The 24,021-nt window shown below is 46.9% G+C and overlaps 1 protein-coding gene and 1 long non-coding RNA gene across 2 annotated transcripts; both read right to left on the bottom strand.

Moving 5' to 3' along the window:
• Positions 1–1,172: 1,172 nt before the first annotated feature.
• Positions 1,173–7,758, bottom strand: LOC127591860 (uncharacterized). The gene is made up of 4 exons (XR_007960008.1): positions 7,711–7,758; positions 7,544–7,624; positions 3,895–4,048; positions 1,173–1,254 (listed from the first exon to the last, which is right to left on the bottom strand). It is a non-coding gene; the product is annotated as an uncharacterized LOC127591860 (long non-coding RNA).
• A 1,001-nt stretch (positions 7,759–8,759) lies between these two features.
• Positions 8,760–18,785, bottom strand: thbs1b (thrombospondin 1b). The gene is made up of 23 exons (XM_052052096.1): positions 18,581–18,785; positions 18,407–18,485; positions 17,718–18,277; positions 17,395–17,470; positions 17,111–17,188; positions 16,901–17,010; positions 16,682–16,807; positions 15,658–15,754; positions 14,815–14,988; positions 14,526–14,702; positions 14,275–14,448; positions 14,062–14,189; positions 13,788–13,940; positions 13,472–13,690; positions 13,270–13,377; positions 12,736–12,895; positions 12,498–12,616; positions 12,038–12,272; positions 11,696–11,923; positions 11,281–11,552; positions 11,110–11,207; positions 10,885–11,024; positions 8,760–10,621 (listed from the first exon to the last, which is right to left on the bottom strand). Exons 2-23 carry the CDS (start codon positions 18,468–18,470, stop codon positions 10,614–10,616), a joined length of 3,504 nt encoding a protein of 1,167 aa, XP_051908056.1. The 5' UTR covers positions 18,471–18,485; positions 18,581–18,785; the 3' UTR covers positions 8,760–10,613.
• Between the last annotated feature and the right edge of the window lie 5,236 nt (positions 18,786–24,021).

Raw genomic sequence — 24,021 nt, 5'->3', positions numbered from 1 at the left:
TGTTCATGTTGGATTTTTGCTGAGCTGACGTTAAATGCGCAGTTTCAGCACGGCTGCGGATACACTGACGGAAAAAAACAGTGGGTACACCTGCGCCCTGTGAAGGAATTCAGAGAGATTTGTTTTCTGAATAAAACTAAAATTGGGCTGGCGTGTCTGCTTTAGAGAGCCACGTTGTTAGCCGTGAGTGCATGCATGTCACAGAGAGAAAGGGATGATGAGGTGTGGCGTAAAAACCAGAATGGCCACATGAGGGCAAAAAAAATAAATCGCAAAGTCTCTAAAAATTGGCACAAATAACATTTGAGTCACATTTGAGATGTTTTTTTTAGTAATTGAGATTGAGGCACTTGTTTTGAAACTGGAATCGGCCAATTTTTGAAAGAGTCCATTGTTCAAGTCCAGATTTTCGGTGTTTTAGATTGATGGACTCAATCCGTCTTTGAGCTGTCAACGGCAAGTCCAAGTGGATGAAAAAAAAAACGGCTCGTTAATCAAATGTGCTTCCTTGTTTTGATGTCTTCAGAATGGGCATTATAGACGCTGGCTGGACGACATTGTTTTGTGTGATATGAGATCACGTCTGCCTTTGCCCCCCCACCCCTTCTCATCCGTACGCAGCCCAAGGGGGTCCCCAAGGGGAGGTGGTCGCCCCCCTCCCCAAGGGCCACTAAGCTGGGCGACATGGCTGTCAAACAAAATCTCAGTGTTTGCCTAAGTCCCGGTTGCCAGGGCGGATCTTGAGGAATGTCGCCAGGCGACAAAAGATGATTAGTGACCTGATTTCTCCATACACTGACATTTGTGGGTTTGCATTTTTATATGGGAAAACTTGTCACTGGAGCCGCTTTGGTTCAGACAAAGACAGACCAACGTTTTCTTCCACGCATCGCAGACAACATTTTTATTTATTATTATTATTATTATTTTTGTACGCATGCTAGCTCTGGTCTACACTGCTAAAAGCTAAACATGAACATATCGCATGCTGGTCAATTTCCTCCTTTGGTCAATTTGTCTCCAGTCCTCTTTGATACACCTTGCAGATGTTTGTTTAGAAACAAAAATGTGATCAAGAGCAATAATTGAAAAACGGAAATACTTACAATCAAGGCTCTCTGAACAAGACGAGAGCGACTTGTAATAGTATCGAGAGGTCCAGAAAACTTGAAGCAGCTTCACAATCCTTCAATACATGGCTGATTGAAATGTGCAGCAGGTGCGCACGCTGAAGGGAAAGCCCTCTTCTGCCACCTGCTGGAGACATAAAAACAGAATCATGACAGTAGCCATTGAATGTCATGCGCCGCTTAACCCCCCCTCCCCCCTCAATATCTGATCCTTGCTTATGATGCAGGAGGTCCCAAAATGCCAAGTTACGTCAATCTGCGGCATTCGGAGACACAAAGTCCGTGTTTACAGAAGGATCATTTCTGCTTTTAAATGAGCCTTTGTTCGGTGAATGACGGTGTTTATGGCCTTGGGTGACCAAATCTGCTTAGGTATTTTGCGACGGGAGCTAATTGCGCAGATCTCTCACTTAATCTGCATCCGACTCCGACAGTGTAACTTGGTTTTGTGTCGTTCTGACACCCTGATAAGGCCAGTCAGTCATTTTATATTTTTTTAACTTCTCGTATCGCTGAGCTGGCAAAGTGGAACTCTTTTAGTCGACTCCTTTCGTACGACGTGCAAGTGGAGGAGCATTTGGCTGTTTTTGTGTACCTTGAAACAAAAAGTCCTTAATCTTTTTTTAAGAGGGTTATTTTTTTTTCCTTAGACAAAACACTTCCTTTCCTGTTGCAGATCAGGGGGTTCAATCCAGGCTCAGTAAGCATTTCAAAAACTCAAGTATGCAGAAGGTCATCTGGCTTTTTATTATGGAAAAAAACTGAATAATGACATTCAACTGCAGCGACAGATGCATCAAAATGTTTTTGAAACGGTCACCTGAGGTTTTACTTTTTTTTTTTTTTAATTTAATTGGCTGCTTTCACAATATATTATTAGCTCAGAGTTTAGCTTGAGCTGACTTATATAAGCATTTTTTATGCTTATACAGTACATAAAAAAGTAACAATTTGGGCTAAATGTAGTGTCTGTGTTTTCTATTTGCACGCATTCACCACCTGAAACAGCCTCGACTTGCGGCATCACACACGTTAATAGGGCGGTTTGTGCCGGCTCACTCCAAACGGATCACACCTGGACAATACACCCACAGTTTGGCTACCCTGCGCCAACCATATTGGATTTTAACTGCATGCAGCCCGTCCAGAAACCAAACGGCAGGAGCTCCCCCCCAGGCAGTCCCAGACAGTTGGCAGAGAGGAAAAAACAAGATTCTCTCTCTCTCTCTCTCTCTCTTCAACACAAATTTTGAGTGTTAAAAACACAAATGTGCTCTCTGCAATACTGTTTGTTTGTTTTTGTTTTTGTAAACAAGCACAAGCACAAAACACTTGGACTGAGCCAATTTATAAAAAAAAAAAAAAATGTTCACCCAACTACTGTACTTATACCGTTGCCTTCCGAAAGAAGCAATCCACTTTTAGACGAAATAGAAACGAAATAGCTAGTTTGACTTTCGGCAGTCTGTGCTGGATGCCAACAGGCGTGGACCACACATTTCCGACCCACAGCCGTTTCGTTTTTAGCTCTCATGACCCATCGAAAGCTTATATGTGGTCCGGGGAAACCACCCACTGCCTTCACCATGGCCCACTTCACTAAAGACGCGATAGCGGCTACAGATTTAAAAAGACCAATTCCACACTGACGATCAGAGGCAACATGAAGATCGCTAAAAAAAGAATCGCTAGTAAAAGAAATTTTCTGCCATTGAAGATGGAAAACAAAAAAATATATATATCCAAAAGCAATGAATGTCTTTGGTCATACAATATTTCACAAAATTTGCGAGGACACGTTCACATTTTGAGAGCTAAAAAGGACACTGCTCGTGTTTGGTGCGGTTGTACGATGCTTGGGCAGCATTTCAGCCAGCACTCGTGCAATTATTGGACAGTCTCACATCACTCATCAGCACCGGCGCTGATCTCTAAAGATGCCTTTCAATCACCTGCCCAACAATTAAAGGAAACAAATATGCTGATCGATTATATGAAATATATAAATATTTGCGTTTCCCCCACCTATGGTCTAATGTTGAATCGGTAAAAAAAAAAACGATTTCACATTCTTTCACCCACCCTCGAGGACCGGATTTAGACCTGCCTTTTCTATACAGACGATCTTGTCAGACCGACCTGTGTATTCTCGATGTACATACGCCCTCGCTGCAGCTGCAGCGACGTATAAGGAGCCCAGTGTTCTTTTTCGACAAACGCGTTCAGAGTCGCAGTCTGTAAATAATCCGCGGAATGTCCGTAATTAGTTCGGTAATCATAAGCTCAGGGAAATCTGCAGGAGAGCAGACATTATGGCTTTGCGAAAGTCTTCCGTGCGCACGTCGTCGGCCGTCGTTGACGCTCAAGCGCGAGGGTGTGATGTGGTAGACGGGGACCTTTCAAAATGCATATCTCTTGAATGTTGGGCAAGTCATGGACAAAGACACGTGTGAATAGAGAGGACAGAAATAAGGTGAGTTTCAGGATCTTTGTGAGCAGAGTGGCTTGATCCCACGCAAGCTCCCCAAATGCTTGTCTTAACCACAAAAGCGTCAGATGAAAGGTCAACAGTGCTTTTTTAAAAAATTGTTTTAATCACCTTCCAAATTTGTGTCACAACGCCATGCAAGTGTTTGTTGTGACTCAACGACGGGGAAAAATTCACACATCAACACAAAAATGCCTCCATTGCCTCCTCTGGGAGGCTGAAGGGGACCCACAAGAGGGGTATGTGTGTATGTGTGTGTGCACGCATGTCCATTACCGAGATATCCCATCTGCCCTGGGTGTTGAGAGCTTCTCCAAGGTGCTCAACAGCCGGTCGGCTTGGATGAAGAAAGGACTCCATTCTTCTCTTCCAGCTCTGGTTTCTGTGCTCCTTTTGTCTGCGGCACCCGATCGAGGATCGCAAAATGGCTCTGAGGGAACACGACACCCCTGTCAAGGACCGTTGTAGGAATGAGCGTTCTCATGTGAAGGGCACAAGTACAACAGTTGTCGTGATGCCTTTTTTTTTTTTTTTGCATCGGCTAACCATGAAGATGACATTGAATGCAGGATTATTAGCCTCAAAATGTTTTTTTTTTTACCAAGGTGGGATGTGAGCTGACCCTGCTTTGTAAAATGAGCCGAGTACCAGTTTGGAATTTCCAGAGGCTGGTCACAGCACAACCTCGCGACTTCAACTGTTTGGTTTGCAACAGTGGTTTGAAGGATTTGTCTTGTCGGACGGATTTTTTTAGTGCCTCTCATATTTTTTTCAGTGACCGTTAACGTTTACATCACGGGTCAGTTGTGACCGGGCTGTCATTTCACGACTTGCTAAAAGAACACATTCTCAACTTCGACTCAGCCTTTAGCGGCGCTTATCTGCTCTTCATCACCCGAAATATGCGACCGTTGATTGACGAGAACTGACCGTGGTCCATCCTATCAGGCCAAAGCTTCCACAAAGCATCTCTCGGGTCTGTTCTCACCATTGCGATGACGCCTATCAGATGGGCTTCCAAGTGGTAGCTAAGCACATTCACAGGGAGCCGCCCTCCCCCACGCCCCATCCTAAATCTTTGTCCCGCACCGCATGGCACACGGCTGCGGTAGACTTTGGCATTTGGGAGTGGAAACCTGGCCTGTCACAGCCTTGATGTCCACATTAGTCACTCCCGTTGGGCTCAGGCAGGATCTTCAGAAATTGGAACTTTGCTCGTTTTTCGGCCCTTTCTCGCTCTTTACTTTCCTGGCTTCGAGAAGTCAAGTAAATTGACTTCAACGATGCAAAGAGATTAAATTCAAAGAGTTCAAAGTCACGTTCCCCGTGTCAGGTCAAGGATTGCACCACGGTAACACATTTCTAATCAACACACAACACGGGTGTCTCCAGCTTGGATCTTGGCCTCGTATGCAGCCTGAAGAGGTGCGAATATGCAACCGCACTAACTATTTCGAATATTTCACACCTTTGTGCGGAGAGTGAGGGTGGGGGTCGCCGAGTTAGTGGTCACCAAAATGCGGAGTACTTCCTTTCACTTGGCTGCTGATGTCATTGATCTCTTCTTTACAAACAGGACATAGAGTATAAGTGCATTCAAGGCATGCTAACCGTCTTTTGGGTTTGGGTAATTTATTCACGAGCTTACTTTGTGGACTTGGAGCTTCACCTTCTAATCTAATCTGTTTTGCGTTGCAACACTGTGGACGATTGCTTTGCACGTCTGTTTTGAGCTTGCGGCTCTATGTATGCGACAAGTTATGGTTTTAGCTAGCTAGCCGCATGCACACAAGCAACCAAGAAAAAAAAAACAACAGAGACAGCTCGTCTCATTTCACTGTTGGCAACTTTCTATGTCCTTGCTCGTCTCACTTCCCAACCAGAAAAAAAAAACATCGAGCAGGCGGGAGGACATTGACATATACAGCATCAACTGTTACGGGGCGGCTGCTTTGCTAAAACCGGCTTACTCCTCACACGCCCTCGTTGACCCGAGTAAGTGCTACCGTGATGATGTGAATGTGCAGCAGAGCAGTGCCAGTACACAAAAAAAAAGTGCAGCGAGAACGACTTCGCTGTAGCAGTGCTGATGTAACATATTACAAGGTCAAGGCCAGATGGAATCGTGGGGTCGCTGGATCAGCAGAGGACGGCCAACAGTAGCAGGGCGTCCTCACTGCAGGAAATGAAAAGCATTTTCTTCTTTCCCCAGTCTTTCCGTTCTCTCTCATGTGCTTCCAGATGAGTTAAATGCGCCGTGATACGGTCTGGGGTTGCTGATTTTTGTCTTTAACAAAAATAGAACTGCATTAAGAGTCCTCATTGCTTGAATGGCAGAATACTTTGATGTCATTCAACTGGCATCGTACGAGACCTTCTTCCTCATATGTATAAGGTTGACAAATTGGTCAAACGTACGCAGCAATTTTTTTTATGCAATACTACCCAGACATAGTCTCCCTCACATTATCATCCACATTTCAGAAAATGCAAAGAGACGCCACGCTACCACAACGGCCATGGAAACATGATTAAGCCTGACAACCTGCTGCAACAAACCAAGAGACGATAGCCCAGTTACGGAAATTTTCTTTAAGTCAGAATATAATAATACACAGCATGCATGACGTCATATTAACAGGTTGGACCTAAGGGCACCAAAACAAGCTCTATAGTTAAACAACAACAAAAACATTTGCGGCTTGGAAGCACATGACTGGGGTCCAAACTTTCCAACACGTCAATAAATCACTGCTTTTTGCAACGTGTAACAGGACCGATTTAAGGATTGCCTTTGCATCATATCGGAAGAACTGTACAATGATTAAAAGTTGCATTTGTACTGATTCCTAATCTTCCGATAGTCTGGGTCCAGACATTATTTGGCTTGGAGGCAGATCGAGACTCTGCACTGCCTTTCGAGAAACCGCTGCTGCCGTGAAAAAGGGAGAAAGGGCAGTTTCAAGCTAAACTAAGCAGTCTCAGTGGCTTAATCGCTCGTTCTCATTGACATATGGATTCAGCGGATTTTAAATCTCTTCAAACACGCGCGTCAGCTGCGCGTAAACCAGGAAGCTCAGAGGGCTCAAGATGTTTCATAACGTCTTGGCTTTCCTACAAGGCCTTCAGCCATTTTGCCTCTGAAATTTCAGTGCACGTTCATTTGGGTGTTATCGCGACCCTTACTAGACACCCAAATAAAATCAGATAACGGGGAGAAAAAAAAACAACCCACAATCCAGGTTTATTTTCGTCAAGTCTACAATGTGTGAGTGTCGACTTTCTGTGTGTTCAGGTGGTATCCTGCAGCCCCTGCCCTTCATGTGCAAAGGTGGTGGTATTTGGTGGGGGGTCCTCGTCTTAACACAACACTGCACACACACACACACACACATACTGACAAGCAGTGCACAAGTGTCAAGTGACAGATGAGGGGAGCAGGCATGGAGGCCGATTCATGTAGCTAAAATTTTGAGGTTTGAGGTCAGTTTCAATGGCTCCACAAATCTGTCCGCTTCCTTGGGAGAATTACAGGAGCTAAATAAGACTGTTGTACATCTCCCGTTTCATTCATCAGCACTTTGGTTCAACACTTCAAGGCTGATAGTTCATACCCGATTACTGGGCAGCGGGGTGGGGGTGGAAAGGTGTTCTTTTTCGAGGAATATCAAAGTATCTTGGCGGTCATTGGGTGGGTCTTTTTCAGCTTTACTCTGTCATTATTTAAGGAGTGTTTGGGTGTGTGGACCGGAAGGCTGCCGAGATTTACAAAATCAATAAGGGAACAGTAGTGGGTACGCTCCGGTCTTTTTAAAACCCTAACCGTATATATATTTTTTATGAATATGAAGGAATAACAGATGCGGATTTGTGCAGCCATTTTGGGTCATGATCTGTGTTCAACAATTTGTTTGTATTGACTCACCGGCTTTGTTTCAGTCTGCCTTGGTTGTCAAGTCACGTTGCCTGAGGTTTGTCGTGTTTCCTGTTGCGGTGAGTTTTGTCACTGTCGAGGAAAAAAAAAATGTGAGGCGTTATTGGCAAGTTCAAGCACTTTGAGGGAAATGAGATATATCGTACATAGAAACGTACATACAAGGAGACCGTTGAAATACAACCAGGCTGGCGGCTACACGGAAGTGCGTCCGTGACTCTGCAAACGGATATACCAACATGAACAGACAGTTGTCTTTTCTCTTTGAAACAACTGGCATCAGCAGATATCGTGCGGTGAATGTTCTGTAGTACTTTGGTATCAGAGGAGAGGACGGACACAAGAGCAAAGTGACCTTGCTTGCCTTCACACCAGTGGGTGGCGCTAATTTCCGGATCTGGGAAAAAATCAAATCGATGATGCACGGTCAACTATTATGATAACTGTATTGTTTGTGATGGGTGCTTTGATTCCAAGTCCCATGGTAAGTATAACTTAGTTATGAAGTTGGAACGGATTAATTTCATTACCATTCATTTCAATGGGGAATGATTGTCTTGATTTATGAAAGGATGTATGAAACTGGATGTGGCTTGTTGTGACTCCCCCTTCCGCTTCCAAATTAGGAAACGCGGCGGCCCAAAAAGGCCTGTATGGCTAACTAAATATCAGACGGGTGGGAAAATACCCAAGGAGCACAAATGATGTACTGCAGGTGTTTGACTTTCCTTGGACGTCACTTGGGACAATGAACTTGCAATCATTTGACCTTGGCCATCGTGAAGCCGATATAAATCACAAGACCAGTCTTGTCAAAACTAGTCACCCGGTAGTAAAGGTTAAAGAGCAGAAGTGTGTGTCACATTCATCATGTGGCCTTCATCACCTCGTTTGGGAGAGAAAGACCTTACAGTGGAGCGCTCTGTGGCCCTTACCACGAGCCTTAATATAGTGACTTACCGGGAAGGCATAACTCCCAAAAAAGATCATGTGAATGCAACGCAGCTCTCAATATAGGAAATATTGCAAATACAATATACATATATTAATACAGTATATATAAACAATAATTGGATTTGGATTCGGACCTTGAGGACCTTTGTGACTTATGACTCGATCAAGTGGGACTTTATGACAACCCCGATGGCGGCAAGTCCATATTTTTGGTGATAACCACTGACACAAAAAAAAAGCACCACAATGTGGAGACTTTTTAACTATTTATTATCTCGGAAGTATGTGACAAAATAATCACTATGGATAAAAACAGCATTTGAGCATTTTTACAACTAAGAACATGTTTACAGACCAGCAAAACTAATCGTACAAAAATAATGATAACATCGATAAACAAAATCCCTCCCACCCCACCTCCCAAAAGTAAAAACGATAAAGAATACGACATCCTCGCATCAGTGTGCAAACCGTTTATACAGACGGACAGGTGCCCTTTTGTACGGCAACAAATCCCGATAAATTATTTAAATAGCATTTATCTAAACACGCACACACTCAATGACCTGTCATAAACTGCTAACAAAACCAAACAATAACTTATCTGCTCAAAACAGCATCGGACATATACGATGAAGCAAAATTATTCTTTAATAAGAAAAAAAAAAAAAAGAGAAGAAGAAATCTCCCATTTTACTGTCTTTCTTGTCGGGGTACTTTTGGGTGCCGGATGTCGTCAAACAGAAATGTCATTTCATTTACGACCCGTGCGACACTAACGCGACAATCACTTCGGTGGAAAACGAAATGCACGTGTTTGTGTCGATGGACTGCAATGAGGTAATATTTGTACATCACTTCATTCATTTTACTTTTGGTTCCTAAAGGACACAAGTCACAAACACTTCATGCTAAGTAGCCTCGTGCTAAACCAAAACAAAAACTGTTTGCGAGTCGCGAGTCGAGGGAGCAAGACATCCAGTTTCTGAAACCCGATTCCTCCCAATTTTGTTACATTTTTTTCGCTGTTTTAGCCAAGAGATTTGGAACTTTTTCAAAGTATTTTTTTTATGCCTACACTGTAGGCAAGAGTCAATAAATTACATGTATTTACATAATACCTAATTCAAGCCTCAAAAGATGAGGGCAATAAATCTCTTGTCATTGACCAAGGCTTGGCTGTGACATGATGGAGGGAATGCAGACTGTCATGTTTTTTTTCACAAGACGCTCATTTTACCTGAGAGTTGTTAACCAATTCATGACTAAGATTACTTCAAGACTAGCGCAATTCCATTTGGACTTTTGGATGGCGTTTCCCCTTTTCGTGGGTTTTCTCTACACGGAGTCTTAGGTAGATGAATACGACTGCTTTCATTTTCCATCCACGGTCAGTCTTCCACACACACGAGCATGAACACAAACATCCGCAAGAATACGTTTGCCGTATTTCTAAGACCGCAGTTGTCTTCCCCGTCGTACGTCCTCCGCATCAAATATTCCTTCCGTTTAACCGCTGCCGTCGTCTTTCGAGTCCTCCAGAATCGCGTCGTTCGGAATGTGCAACCCGGTAAAGCAAACGAAATATTGACTCAGTCTTTTCTTTGGGATGCCCGTAAGGTGAGGAAGAGGAGCGAGAAAGGCGCGAGAGAGAGAGGATGTAAAAAAAAAAAAAAAATTGCGAGTGCATAGTTGTCTACGGGGTGCCCTGCCCGCACGGAGATGAATGAGGTCTTTCACTAAGTAAGAAAGCAAGGAGAGCTGGGACAGAAAGGTGCCGGTGTCCTCGATGCAAGGGTGGGAGGGAGGTTAGGGAATATTTTCCTTTTTCTCTCCAGCTTTCCCCACTCTTGCAGAAGAGGGTGTGGGGGAGGAGGGGGGGGGCACTCTGATCCTCAAACGGTACTCAGCCATTTAGTTTTTTTGGGCCCAAAACCGGCGTCACGTTACACGAAGGCTGCCCGCATGCCGCTCGCCCTCGACGAGTTTACGCATTGCACAAGAAAGCGTTGTGGAGATAAAATCAGTCCTCGGACTTTACGAGAGAGTAAAAGAAATGTTCGTACGACGAAAAGGTGCATTCCTCCGAACATCCAGCGCCGTGCGTTTATGTATCTGAGAAAAGAAACATCAACATTAGTTCATTAGTTCAACATCAGAACTTCAATTTTTGCACTGAGAGTAGAACCCCTGAAGTTGAACAGGAATACGGTGCCAATGCGCATTTTCCTTACCGCTCCTTATGAGACGGTATAAATCGGGAATGTAAATCCGAAAATGATCAATCAATAAGTAGTTCACCTCCCAACCGCAATTCTTAATCCCCCTGCTTTCAACCTCGGAGGTTCCGCTAAATAGTACGAGACCTAAGTTCTTACCTCGGCACTCATACTTGAGGTCTGAGAAGTAAACCATCTCCTGGGAGAAGACAAAAAGACCTAACCTTCCCCCGGCATACGTCTTGTCATAGATGCTGCCGGAATCTGCCATGATCTTCTTTCCTTCGTACATCACAACCCTAGAGCGGGTGAAGGAAGACTTGGTGAGCAAGGATCAAATCCATCGGGACAATCCACCTGACCGTTCGCTTTTCATCCGCCCACCTGATAAGCCCCGTTCTCGGTCTGTGGATCAGATGCCATCTGTAGGCCGTGTAATCTTTCCATCCGACGTTCTTGGGGTCATGCCAGAGCGTGCGGACCTAAAGCAGGCGCAAATAACCGTCGTGATCTTTTCATATCATGGGAATCCTCACAAAGCAGGTCATGCGCTACCTGTCCTGCGGTATTGCCGGTATGCCACAGGGCATTCCTGAGGTGTTCTCCCGGGCCGGTGGTGGAATTGACCACTTTGATTGACAAGCCAGAGTAGCCCTGGGCTTTGGTCGGTTTATTGGACCAATAGGTCTGAGTGATCTGCTTCCACATCACCACGTAGAACCTGGAGCTGGACTGGTAACCAAACACAAAGCCGGCGTAGTCGTCATCCCTCTCCGTGTTGATGAAGAAGGTCCCACTGAAGTCCACCGCATTGAACTCATGATATCCTACGGATGAGAGATGCAAGTTATAGAACATAGAACTTTCTCTTCTTCCCCCAACAGGGTGCTAACGTGACTCTCTTTGAAAAATGTTGTACAGTTTTGGTGGTGGTCTACGTTCTACCGAAAACCGTATCAGTTTCACTTACCGACGGCAATTCCAGGGTCACAGTTGACGGTTTGGACGAGCTCTTTACCCTGGTGACGCACCACCCAATTTGGATCAATCTGGGAAGTGCCCTTCGGGTCGAGGGGAACCATCTGAAATTTGCGGAAGTCCGTCTCGCTAATGTCAAAGTTCTCCGGACACACGTCGTAGATGTCGGGCACGTTGTCTTGGTCAAAGTCATCTTTGCATGCATCTCCACGGCCATCGCCTGCAGAATAAAACGCGTCGGTGAGTTGACGATTACGTGGACGTTACTTGAGAAAAAAATATTTTCTGGTAGTGTGCGGATTCAATTTCATCCGTTTCCCAAATCTTCCCTCACCGTCGGAGTCAACCTGGTCAGGATTATGTGCCAGTCTGCAGTTGTCCTTGTCGTCTGGGATGCCGTCATTATCGTCATCGTGGTCGCACGCGTCTCCCTTGCCGTCCTTGTCGTGATCGGCCTGATTGGCGTTGGGGATGTACGGGCAGTTGTCCAGGTTGTTCTGATGTCCGTCCTCATCAATGTCCTGGTTGCTGTCACACTTGTCTCCCACACGGTCGTCATCTGAATCCACCTGCGATGGCAAACGCTGCAGTTAGCGATGGGACGGTGACAAGCAATTGTGTCGAATCCTTTTGGAAATGGTTCGGTTTTTTGGGGGGGCCGGTATCGTATCTGTCTAGACCTGACTTGAAAATTCCTAAAATTGTCCATTTCAAGTACCCTCGTCCATCGGAGAGACGCTCGCCGATCGTTTGCCGGCGGATGAGGTGGAAGGAAATGAGGAGCGTGTGCTCACCTGGTCAGGATTATGTTCCAGAGGGCAGTTATCGCACATGTCGCCCACCCCATCCAAATCCGTGTCTCTCTGGTCCACATTGTACACATACGGACAGTTGTCCTTTTCATTAAGTACGCCTGGAAAATGAACATAAAACATCCTTAAAGTTAAAAAAAAAATAATAATAAAATCTCGCTTCATTGCCCACGAGCAAAGTGCTCTCCCCGAGAGTCGTGCTGGGAGTCGCCGTCCTTACCGTCGCCATCTATGTCCACGGCGCAGGCGTCTCCCTCCCCGTTGTTGTCCGTGTCTGTTTGGTCAGGGTTGCTATTATAAGGGCAGTTGTCACAGCGATCGCCCACCTCATCACGGTCGTAGTCATACTGCCTGGAGTTGAAGGTGAACGGACAGTTGTCCTGTATCAAGAGATGGGAGGGTTGAGGGGGGGGAGGAAGGTTAGAGTTCAGAAGGTGTATGTTCAGGTGCAGGTCCTCACCATCTGCCTTCAGACCGACTGAGTGGATCTATTTAGAACGAAGGAGGTCGGTGGAATGAAAAGGTGCTTTCTTATTTAGGTCGGATCCCACTTTCAAGCGTTGGAATTTGTGCACAGTTGAGTCCCTTCAGACTTGTACCTCAGTGATAGAATTTGTGGTTTTGGCCAGGGAAAACATTTGCTCCCAACCCCCCCGAGCCCCGCCTCCTATCCGCCTGGCTTCACATTGCACATGCCTGAGGTATCATAAAAATCTCAGTCAGTTGCTCATGCGCCCTCGCCTGCGCTACTCACTCTATCATCAGGAATGCCGTCGTTGTCATCGTCAATGTCGCAAGCGTCTCCGATGCCGTCGTTGTCATAATCTTCTTGTCCGGAGTTGGGGAGGTTGGGGCAGTTGTCCTTGGATTGAGAGAACACCGGGTCATCGACATGTTTTGCGAAAAACTCAACGAAACAATGTTGACCTCATGCTTTGGTAACTTGCGCCACCTACCTTTTTGCAGTGGTAGGTGGCATTCTCCACACAAACCAAGTCGGCGTTGGGCCAACCATCCAGATCGGTGTCCTCTCCGCAGATGTGTCCGTTGCCAGCGTAGCCCGGCTTGCACTCGCATCGGAACATGGGTTCCGCGAAATGCCCCAGGTAGTTGCAGCGAGCGTGTTTATTGCAGTTGTGGCTTCCATCCAGGCACGGATTTCGGGGCGAGCACACCTTAGAAAGGGAAGGATCGAGTTGCGCAATCTCAATCCATATGTTTGGGGCCTGCTGGGACTCTGTTCCCGTTTCCAAAGGTTGTGGACGTGCAGACCTGTTTCGTAGCAGCGGCCTGCTCCACGCCTTTCCCAAACGGTTGAGGTCCGGAGTAACGAGGCGGGCAGGGGAGGCAGTTGTACCCGGGTTCCGTGTTCTCACAACGGTGGACGCCGTTAAACTCGAAGCAAGCGTCTGGGACCTCCTTGCACTGTTTCCAAGTGAACATGGAGAAGAATTCCAATCATTAGACAGTCGCTTTCTCGAGGCGGTTTCAGAAGTTCCCGCCAGCCGACGCGGTTAGCTCGGAAATATTTGGTAGCAATTTTTACCTCATCGAGATCTTTGCATTTGACACCGTTGCCGGTATACCCGAGAGGGCATTTTCCACACTTCCAGGAACCATCCGGAAAACTCGTGCACTTGACCCCAGCGAAACAAGGGTTTGATAGGCACCCGTCTGAAAACGGTGATGTTGTTCAAGGTCTCAAGTATCATTTCAGATCCAACCGGGTACGTTTCCGCCCGGAGAATTGGTTTCTCACCAATAGGACACGTTTTCTTGTTGCACGTTTGCGTTTCTTTGCCGTCTCCAACGCAATCTTTCCCATTGAAATTTGGCGCCGGGTCATTGCACAGGCGCTTACGACTTTGCACGCCGCCTCCACACGTAACGGTGCACGTATCCCACGGCGACCAGGGACCCCAGTTGCCATTGACTGAGGACAGGTTGCGGGATGATAATAAGCTTTTGTTGTTCTCGAACTGAGCTCAAGTGAGTGGACCCGAAACTTACTGGGGCATGGAGACTTTTGACACTTTTCTGTTTGGCGACCTTCTCCCACACAGTCCTTGCCTCCGAGCTGGGGGGTTGGGGAATTGCACAGACGGATTCGAGTGATGACGCCAGCCCCGCAGGTAACGGAGCACGAGGACCACGGCGACCAATGGCTCCAGCTGCCATCCTGCTTGACTGAGCATTCAAAAAATAGTTTGCGACACCTGCTACGCGTTTCATTTTCGGAGATTACAACGAAAAGGGGGCGGGGTGGGGGGGGTTGGTTGTTCACGGCGGGGTGACTTACAGCGCTTGTCACACTCTTGGAGGTAGCAGTCCCGCGTCTGCACGGAGGTGCCCTCGCAGTTGTTATTGATACGGTCGCAAGAGCGTCCGCGCTGCTGGATGCCCCGCCCACACGACACGGAACAATGGGTCCATTCAGACCACGGAGACCAGCCGTCCTCGGCGTAGTCGCTCGCTGAGGAGGAGGGCGGCGGCGAGAGACACAATGAATCGGCTATTGGAGAATGTAGCGCCCCCCCTGACCCCCCCCCCCCCAACCGCCACATACACACAACACTGCTGATGGGGTGTCATGACTTTAACGAGTGACAGAGGTCCATCTGAACGCGGCCCCTGCTATTTATTTTCTTTTGCGGAAAGGCTTACAGCTTACAGGTATGACGAACATGTCACTCGTCTTCATGCAGATGAGGCCTTCACCGCACAATTTTCTTGCCCGCTTTGACCAATTTGGCAAATTGCAGCTTGAAGAATTTTTTTTTTTTAAACACAAAGCGCCAATGTTCCAAGCACATAAGTACCCCGTTTCATTTCTTCCAATACGAGCGCAGTTAAGTCATCTCGAAAATGAACATGCTTTTCCCTTGAACAGAAACCTTTTACATGTCAGGAAATATTTGTGGCTTTTATCCGGGAAATGACACAGAATCTCTTGAGAGGATGACTGTGGCAGTGTCTCGGCGAATTGCTCCTTCCGCACCTGATCTGACGGAGCATTTACAGTACTGCCCGGCGCGTTTGTACGCCTGTAATTGCATCGGCGCCTCTAAAGTCGGACACGCGGTCTGTTTTGGATTTACCAAATAAATAAACAACGCATAAATAAAAATCTTGTGAGTCTTACGTGTTCCGCAGCGTGGGCAGCACTCTCCGTCCGGCACGGTTGCGTTCGCACATGGGATCAAGGGACAGGAGATCTTGCGACACACTGTTGCAGAGTTCTGCAATAATCACGGTTGTCGGTTATGTCTCGTCTCTTCCGGACTTTCTCAAAATGCAGATGAAAAAGGGGCCGTGATCCAAATTCCGCTTGACCCAACCGCGTCTCGTTGCGTAACTCCATTTCCGTGCGTGGAATAATTTGCCAAGCCCGACATGGAAGAATAAAATCCAGGTGCCCCGTCTGCAAACGTAGACCGCCGCTGGCACCCGTCTGCCGACTCGGTCAGTAAAAAGTGGGACCGTGGCCAAATCCCTCGTAAAAGGAAGCCGCTCTCAGACGGATGACCTCGACTTTGAGACCGTGCCCGACATATGCAAAGGCAGACAGTTTGTAAATGACCCAGTGAAAGACTGAAGAGAAACCGCTGCCTTGTTTTCTTTTTTAAAATCAATGCTAATCACAGGGCGGCCCGGTAGTCCAGTGGTTAGCACGTCGGCTTCACAGTGCAGAGGTACCGGGTTCGATTCCAGCTCCGGCCTCCCTGTGTGGAGTTTGCATGTTCTCCCCGGGCCTGCGTGGGTTTTCTCCGGGTGCTCCGGTTTCCTCCCACATTCCAAAAACATGCATGGCAGGCTGATTGGACGCTCTAAATTGTCCCTAGGTGTGAGTGTGAGTGCGAATGGTTGTTCGTTTCTGTGTGCCCTGCGATTGGCTGGCAACCGATTCAGGGTGTCCCCCGCCTACTGCCCGAAGACGGCTGGGATAGGCTCCAGGACCCACCGCGACCCTAGTGAGGATCAAGCGGCTCGGAAGATGAATGAATGAATGAATGCTAATCACTACTGATGGACTTAATAACTTTCAGGGCCGTCGTTTTGAGTCAACCTCCTGACGACAGGCCTCCACCAAACGAGCCGACGACTACTGACCGCATCAGCTCGTAAATTGTTTGTGCGTACACGTGGGTACTCATTACTTCCTGTACCTGACAAGTGCACTCGGTGCAGTCATCCACGGTCCACTCGTCTCTGTTCTTGTGCACGATGCCGTTGTGGATGCAGACGCCGCTGTGGATGCCGATGCGCGTCTTAATCAGCTTGTTTTCGTTTGTCTGCGGGGGAAACGGGACTGCAACTTGAATAAATTGTTAGTTTACGTACGCTCACGCACACACACAACCCAGAGGCGGCGCAAGACGGCTTACCAGTTTACGTAGCTCGATGGACAGCTCCTTGACCACCACACCGAGCCCCTTGAGCTCCTTGAACATGCTGATGAGGTCCTCACAGGAGAAACCGCAGACCATCTGTAGATCTTCACCGCAGAATCAAAAAAAAAAAAAAGTTTTATTTCCTTTGGCTTATAATGTAGAGCGCAGGCAGCCGTCATATCACGTTCACTAAAGATTTTTTACCTTTAGTTTTATGGCCAGTGTATTCTGTCCGGATGGCCGAGGAGCCATTAAGATTCTCCATCATCATCGAATCTGGCGCTGCAGGTAGAATAAAACCACAGATGACGTGAATTAACTGCTCACACCACTCAAGTGTCTGTTTTTTTTTTTTTTTTGCACAGCTAAGACACCCCCGTGGAATGCATTTTATGCGGCCAAATGTTGTATTTGGGCAAGTGTTAGCGATGAGCATTGACATGAAACAGACGGGATGAGTGGAAGGGTAAACTTGATAAATGACTCACAGCTCTGACATCCTTTGTTGCGGAGGATGGCGTCCAAGCTCGTTCCAAAAACAAAGCGCACGTTTTGAAGGACCCCCTGCAAAACAACGAGCGCGGCGCGCAATTTAAGCCACAAAACGTTGCCCGACTGAATTGCGGGCGACGTTTATGTGAACTGTGCGCTTTACAGTTTATTGCATGATCACACAAAGTTCAATTCCGGGTTCTTGCGTCGTCCGTGTGCGTATATTGCGCATTTGCAGCGGTTTTACGCACGGATACGACGAGTCGGAAGCGGCGCACGCGCGTCATTCGGGATCCCGTTCAGTGGCTCGCATACTCACCATGAACTTGTCCTTCACGGCTCCTTTCCCGATCCTGAGCCGCGCGCCGGCAGGCGTCTCCTGGGTCAGGATGCTCTGGATCGGCGCGTCCAGCTCGGCGTTGTTGACCTCGTCGCATCCGGCGTACAGCTGCGCCCGGTCCTCCTGCACGAACAGCGTGATGTTCTTCCAGTGGCCCGTGGCGAGATCCGCATCTTCGATGGAGACCAAATGTTGCTTCTTCTCGGTGGAGAAAACAATGTCCAACGTGTTGGCTTTGCCGTTGGACACGATCTCAAAGATGGGACCGGAGCCGTCCTTCTTTTCGACGGTCAGGAGGCTGCCCCGCGTGCGCTTGGCTTGCTTGAAGTTGAGCAGCAAGAGGAAGCCCCTCTCGGCGTGGATGGAGTCGATCAGGTCCCGGAGGGCCCGCTCGGGGACCGGGGGGATCAGGTCCGGGTTGAGGATCTTGTAGGCGGGGCTGTACGGGTCGTCGCCTTTCACCTGATTCACTCCGTGGTTCTTCTTGGGGACTTGCACCAGCTCGAACAGGTCGTACACGCTGTTGTCCTCTCCGCTCTCTGTGGGGGGTGTGTGTGGTCAAAGTTTGCACTCAATACTTTGGACTTTTTTCTTTTCCATTTTAGTTTCAAACACTTCATAAATCGACCACTTGGACATTGAGGAATCTGCGAGTTCAATTGGATCACCTGCTATTCTGGCACCCTCGCAGGTCCAAAGCATCAGTAACAAAAATAGCCCCGTCAGCTTCATGATGAGAGAACTCAACTGCATGTGGGGGGGAAAAAATGAAACGCGTATGGAAAATTTTAATGTAAAAAAAAAATAATTCGAGCTCATCTGGTGTTTATTCGGTCACTCACCTGTTTAGGAAAAAACAAAAGAGTCGATGCACAAAAAAAATCATAGAAATCCAGCAATAATCCTCAGGAATTGATATAGATCAAATTTAGGAAAAAGAAGACAAAAGCTCCGCCGGACCTCAGAAACATGTAGATCTATTTTGGGGGAGAAATGTGCCCTATAGATGAGATCAGCCACAATAAAAAAAGTCCCTTATAAGCTGAGGGGGGGACAAAATGCTATTTAAATAGTTTAATGCCATTCCCCAACAAGTGGCCTCGTCCAATCAGGGGTGAGGAGAGAAGGGTCGAGTTTATCGTGTAGAGAGGAGGGAGAGAGAGAGAGAGAGAGAGAGAGAGAGAAAATTGGTGTGTGAAGTGTTGCCTCTGAGGCTCAATGGGTCTTCTCTTCATGACACATTCCCATAACCAAAAATGCTAATTAAGTGTAATCTTCACGTATGGCAGGATTGTGTTTGTCTGCGCTTCATTGCCACAACATCAAAGCTTTCAATGAATAAACACTCTGTGGAATTTCAGTTCGACTCTGAAATTCAGATAAAAATGAGCACCTGATCCAGAATTAACGATAGTTCTGTCTCATTAAGTTCCATAAAGCGAGTGTGTTTAGTTTTGCAAAAAAAGACAAGCAGGTGGGGAAGTGAGCGAGTCAGCTGGACGGGCACGCAATGCATGCGGTTCCCTTTCTGAGCGCTAGGCGTCGACATAACACAGTAGCCTGAGGCAATCGAACGTGTGATGAGGTCCGGGGGACTGACTGACTCAGCACTGGCATCTCAAGTAGTGATTTTCACTGCCTGTTGGGAGCTTGAAAGGCTGTAAAAGGCATGTAGAGTAATTCATTCTACGACAAATATAACATCAAAGAAGATTATGGCAGCACAAGGTATGCATGAAGATCCGCATGGGTCTCAAAATGGTGACCTTTTAGCCTGAAAGCCAAGTCTATGAGGAGTGAAGCAGTTACACAAATCCTACCCAATAACTTATTATTATACATATATTTTTTCTCCCCAAGCAAAATGTTTTGCTGATACAATCCAGACGGCGCAGACACAATAACACGTCCGGTGACAACCCCCCGTGTCTCTCGCGGTGTTTGCGATATTTCTCTGAAACAACTCATCGGAATGTGCTTTTCACATGAGGCGTTCAATGCAACTGGGTCAGTGACTCGGCGACTTCGAAATATCTCAAAGTGTCTCGGAATGTTCTCTTCAGCCATCGTTCGCGTTATTTATCAGGTCATGGAGCACCGGCTTCTTTTTATGGGCTTCCACGGACAATGTCATTGACATTCCGGAGCACAGCAGGAAGAGCGGGAAATAAAAATGATGGCGTTCCAAACGTTCTGATGTAATTGCCGCCCTCAGCCGGGCTGCTGGTTCGATTTAATTTGACCTCTTGTCAGTTTGCATTCAACAACAGTTGTTTTTGTCTCTAACATAGATCGTTGATTCCGGTTCAAACGGGAGGAAACCAGAGCACCAGCATTTTTTTTGTTGTTGTTGTTGTCCGGCATGAAATTAATTTATTTCAAAGTGCGGCAAACCTTTTACAGCTCTGCACACATTCCTCGGATAAACCAACACAAACTATGGCGACCTGGGCTCAGGCGGCAATAAACAGTTGTCAGCTGACCTTATTTGGAGATATCAAAAGGTCATCTGCCACGTACACATTCCCCGCATACCTCCGCAACATATATAAATATCCCGAGAGCCTTCTTCCTTATACCTCGGCTTGTTTATATGCCCAAAAGCTGGCTCCTAATCACTCATACGGCCATGCAAAAACTCCTCCGTACTCTGTTTGGAAAATATTAGGTTTCTCCGGGCCTCAATGTAAAACAGCTCATCAACAATACGCCGAGATACCTTGTGAATGTTTCTTTTAATATAGTCCCTCGCTCATTTTGAACCGAGTGCTCCTCCTCTCGAAGAAAACCATTTGTGATGACCTCACCATTGTCCCGTCACATTAACAACGCAGCTAAGAAGCTCTCCGGTGACCCCGCCAGGGCCACGTTGGGACGTTTGGGCGGGAGAGGACCTTTCAGGAACTGTTTAGCGCATGAGTGAGCAACTGACGCCTCAATAGACCTTCCAACCATCTGCTCAATGGAAGGGGGCTCATTGTCAGACATTTGCGATGGCGCAATCACCGAACGTCATGGCCACTGACGCCGCTCCCTGCGCCGATTACCGAGTATGAATATGACAGCGAAAAAAAGAAATATTTGATCATTTTCATCCATCCATACTGCTTGGGGTGATTTTGGGTTGAAAAGTTTTTGCCGCCACACTCAGAAGAACTTTATGAAGCCACCCAAAAAAAAAAGGCACACCAAAAAATAAGATTTTGAAATGTTTCTATGTTCTCGTCTGCGATTTTCAATTGGCACCCAAAGTCAACATCACATTGGTGGATTAGAGAGATTACAGAGGGGGTCTGAGGTCCTCATAACAAACCTTTTTGAAAATCTGTCAAAGCGTCTTTACCGGTTTTGAGGCGTTTTGGGATTTAACAATGAGAATTGGCATCATGATCAAATACTAAACAAACCACAGGCGCAAAAAAAAAAAAAAATAATCTGCTTAGCTCGGAGGCTTTGTTTCACTAATAACTCAGACTGGCAAAAAAAAAAAATCCCTTCCATTCATTTTCTGCCACGTTTGTCCTCATTCGAGCCGCGAGTATCAAGTATCATGGTCAACAAATGCTGCCTGTTACTCTTCTGTCGTTCTCATTCCTTGAGTATCAGCCAAGGGAAAACTGCCTTACATGTACCGCGAGACGCTTGTTTATTTTGGCAAAAAAAATAAAATAAAAAAAATGCTTGTTTTAAAACACCCCATCAACAGAGTGATAAATACCCGCCGGCCTATCTAGTTGAATACCTCCCCTTGAGTCGGCGTTGATAGAAAGCAGGTTCGCACTAACGGCGCTGTTGATGGAGTTGCCCGGTAACGCTGCGACAAGCGGGACACTTGAGGGGAACGCAGGGGAGCTGTTTCGGGGTTATGACCACAAACTAAAGACTCGGGGCCCAACGTGAAGGCCTTCCGTGTTGATATGCACACAGTCGGCCGTTGTATTGTGTCGTGGAGGACGAAAACGCGGTACAAACATTGCCATCAAACAAATGTACTCGAAGGTGACGTGCTGAAAAGTGAGCCATACAATTGTGAGCTGCAATTATACCTTCAAATAGGCGCTTCAAAATCGATTTCGCGCAACACTGGTTTGGAATAAGAAGAAGAGCGTCTGTTGTCGCCATGGCGACGCCGGATAATCTATCCCATCCGCTTTCTAGACCTCAGTTGGGCTTGCGAGTTAACCAAAACTCATTTTCTCCAGCTCATTTTGGGTTTAAAAATAAAAAAAGTAATGGTAATAATTATATCCATATTCATTGATAACACCAGTTGATTGCGAGCTGAGATTCAAAGTCGCAACCTCCGATTGCTTGGCAGATGCGCTCGCCGCATGTGCCGCTGCCGCTCGCTGCCCAAAAGAGACAAAAGCGAATTGTAACAAGTGTTTTCACGTGATCCCGAAATATATCATGAACGATAATTCTGTTGCTTAATCGATCATGTATTCTTTGGCGTTCGACTCAGCATGACTTAGATTTGTTCTTGATTTTACTGTTCGGTGCTTTCTACCGCCTTTATTACCGATTCGTCTTACTGTTTATTGTGTATGTTAAATCGCTCCATGTACAGCACTTTGTATGCAGCGATGGCTGTTTGAAAGTGCTCGAGAAATACTGTTGACTTGACTTGATTTGACATGTGAAATAAAAAAAGATGAGTAAAAAAAATAAAAAATAAAAAATAATAATTTTTGGACAGTGCAGAGGTACCGGGTTCGATTCCAGCTCCGGCCTCCCTGTGTGGAGTTTGCATGTTCTCCCCGGGCCTGCGTGGGTTTTCTCCGGGTGCTCCAGTTTCCTCCCACATTCCAAAGACATGCATGGCAGGCTGATTGGACGCTCTAAATTGTCCCTAGGTGTGAATGTGAGCGTGGATGGTTGTTCGTCTCTGTGTGCCCTGCGATTGGCTGGCAACTGATTCAGGGTGTCCCCCGCCTACTGCCCGAAGGCAGCTGGGATAGGCTCCAGCACCCCCCGCGACCCTAGTGAGGATCAAGCGGCTCGGAAGATGAATGAATGAATGAATGAGTGTTCATGCATGCTTTTGGAATGTGGGAGGAAGCCGATACGAAACAAGCATTTTAAAAAAAAAGTGTTTTGTCACTCTCCAGGACAAAACAAAAAGGCTACTTCCATTCAGTCTTTATTTTCCCTCAGCGAAGTGACCGAACAGTTGCTTTTATCTATAATTGTTCTTTCCGTGCTTTTAACGTGGTTAAAGGCGACGAGGAAATGAGTTTGAATGAAAAACATGGGCCGAAAAGAGCTTGAGTAAATATCTGAAGAGCATCGAGTGTCCCTGACATTAAAACAGGATGACGTGTTTGGAAAGAGCCGAGCCTGAAATGTTGCCTACCAAGCGCTCTGCGCGCGCCTTTAATCTGTATCGTTGTTATGTTTTTCCGTGGGGATGTCAAAATAAACAAACCGCAATCTTCTTCCTCAAGGAGAAACTGTGGCGCTGGAAAAGGCCCCCGTTCGTCCTTGCGGCGACGGTGTGAAGTCTCCCCCGACGGATACAAAACACGTGTTTGCATCGCTCGACGGACAATGTTACCCCCGCTGCAAATATCCGCCGGATCCTTAAATTGTGCTACGTGCGGGCGCTCGGGTCGTCGCGATCCACAAATGATCGGGCTGCCATTCCTAAACGAGGGATTTCCGACTTTAGGGAACGCAATCGTTTGTTTGGGTCTGCGGCGGCGTTTGGCCCCCGCGTGGGAGCCTTCCTGACTGTCACGGTCATGGCCCAAGAATGCTTGTTGATCCTCAGGGTAGGAAAAGCGATAACGTGATGACCTTGGTTTGACGTAAGGCTATCAAACGCTTCCAAAACGTCTCCAATTTCAACTTTTTGTCGGCTCAGCAGTTTTCTCGGTATTTATTTGTGTGGATTCGTTCTTCATTCCGTCTTTGTATTGCGCGGCACGTACCCGACTCGGTGTTAGCACTGACTCGCGATGTCCAGATCCGAAAGGAACGAGAATAACGCTTTAGCTCTCTGCGGCGGCGATACGAAGACAGAAACAGAAACTGAAGCGGAGGGCCGGGAAAGCCTCTCGTTATCAGACTATGTGGTCCGCTCTGAGGTTGGCATAGCAACGGGAGAATACCCTCATTTCAGCCTCCAGTGGCGACGGCAAATAACGCTGCAGGTTCCCCGATTTGGATGCGCCGCCGTTATAATTGATCTCCGTCCATTCATCAATTACCCAGTTTTAAAACAGGCCGGCCATTGACGGTGCGCCTTATACTCCGAAGCGCCATATAGTGCGGAAAATAC

The sequence above is a fragment of the Hippocampus zosterae genome, chromosome 19 (genome assembly GCF_025434085.1).
Source record: "Hippocampus zosterae strain Florida chromosome 19, ASM2543408v3, whole genome shotgun sequence".
NCBI lineage: Eukaryota > Metazoa > Chordata > Actinopteri > Syngnathiformes > Syngnathidae > Hippocampus > Hippocampus zosterae.
The sequence above is the reverse complement of the archived record's forward strand: the minus strand, read 5'-3'. Positions and strand labels throughout refer to the sequence as shown.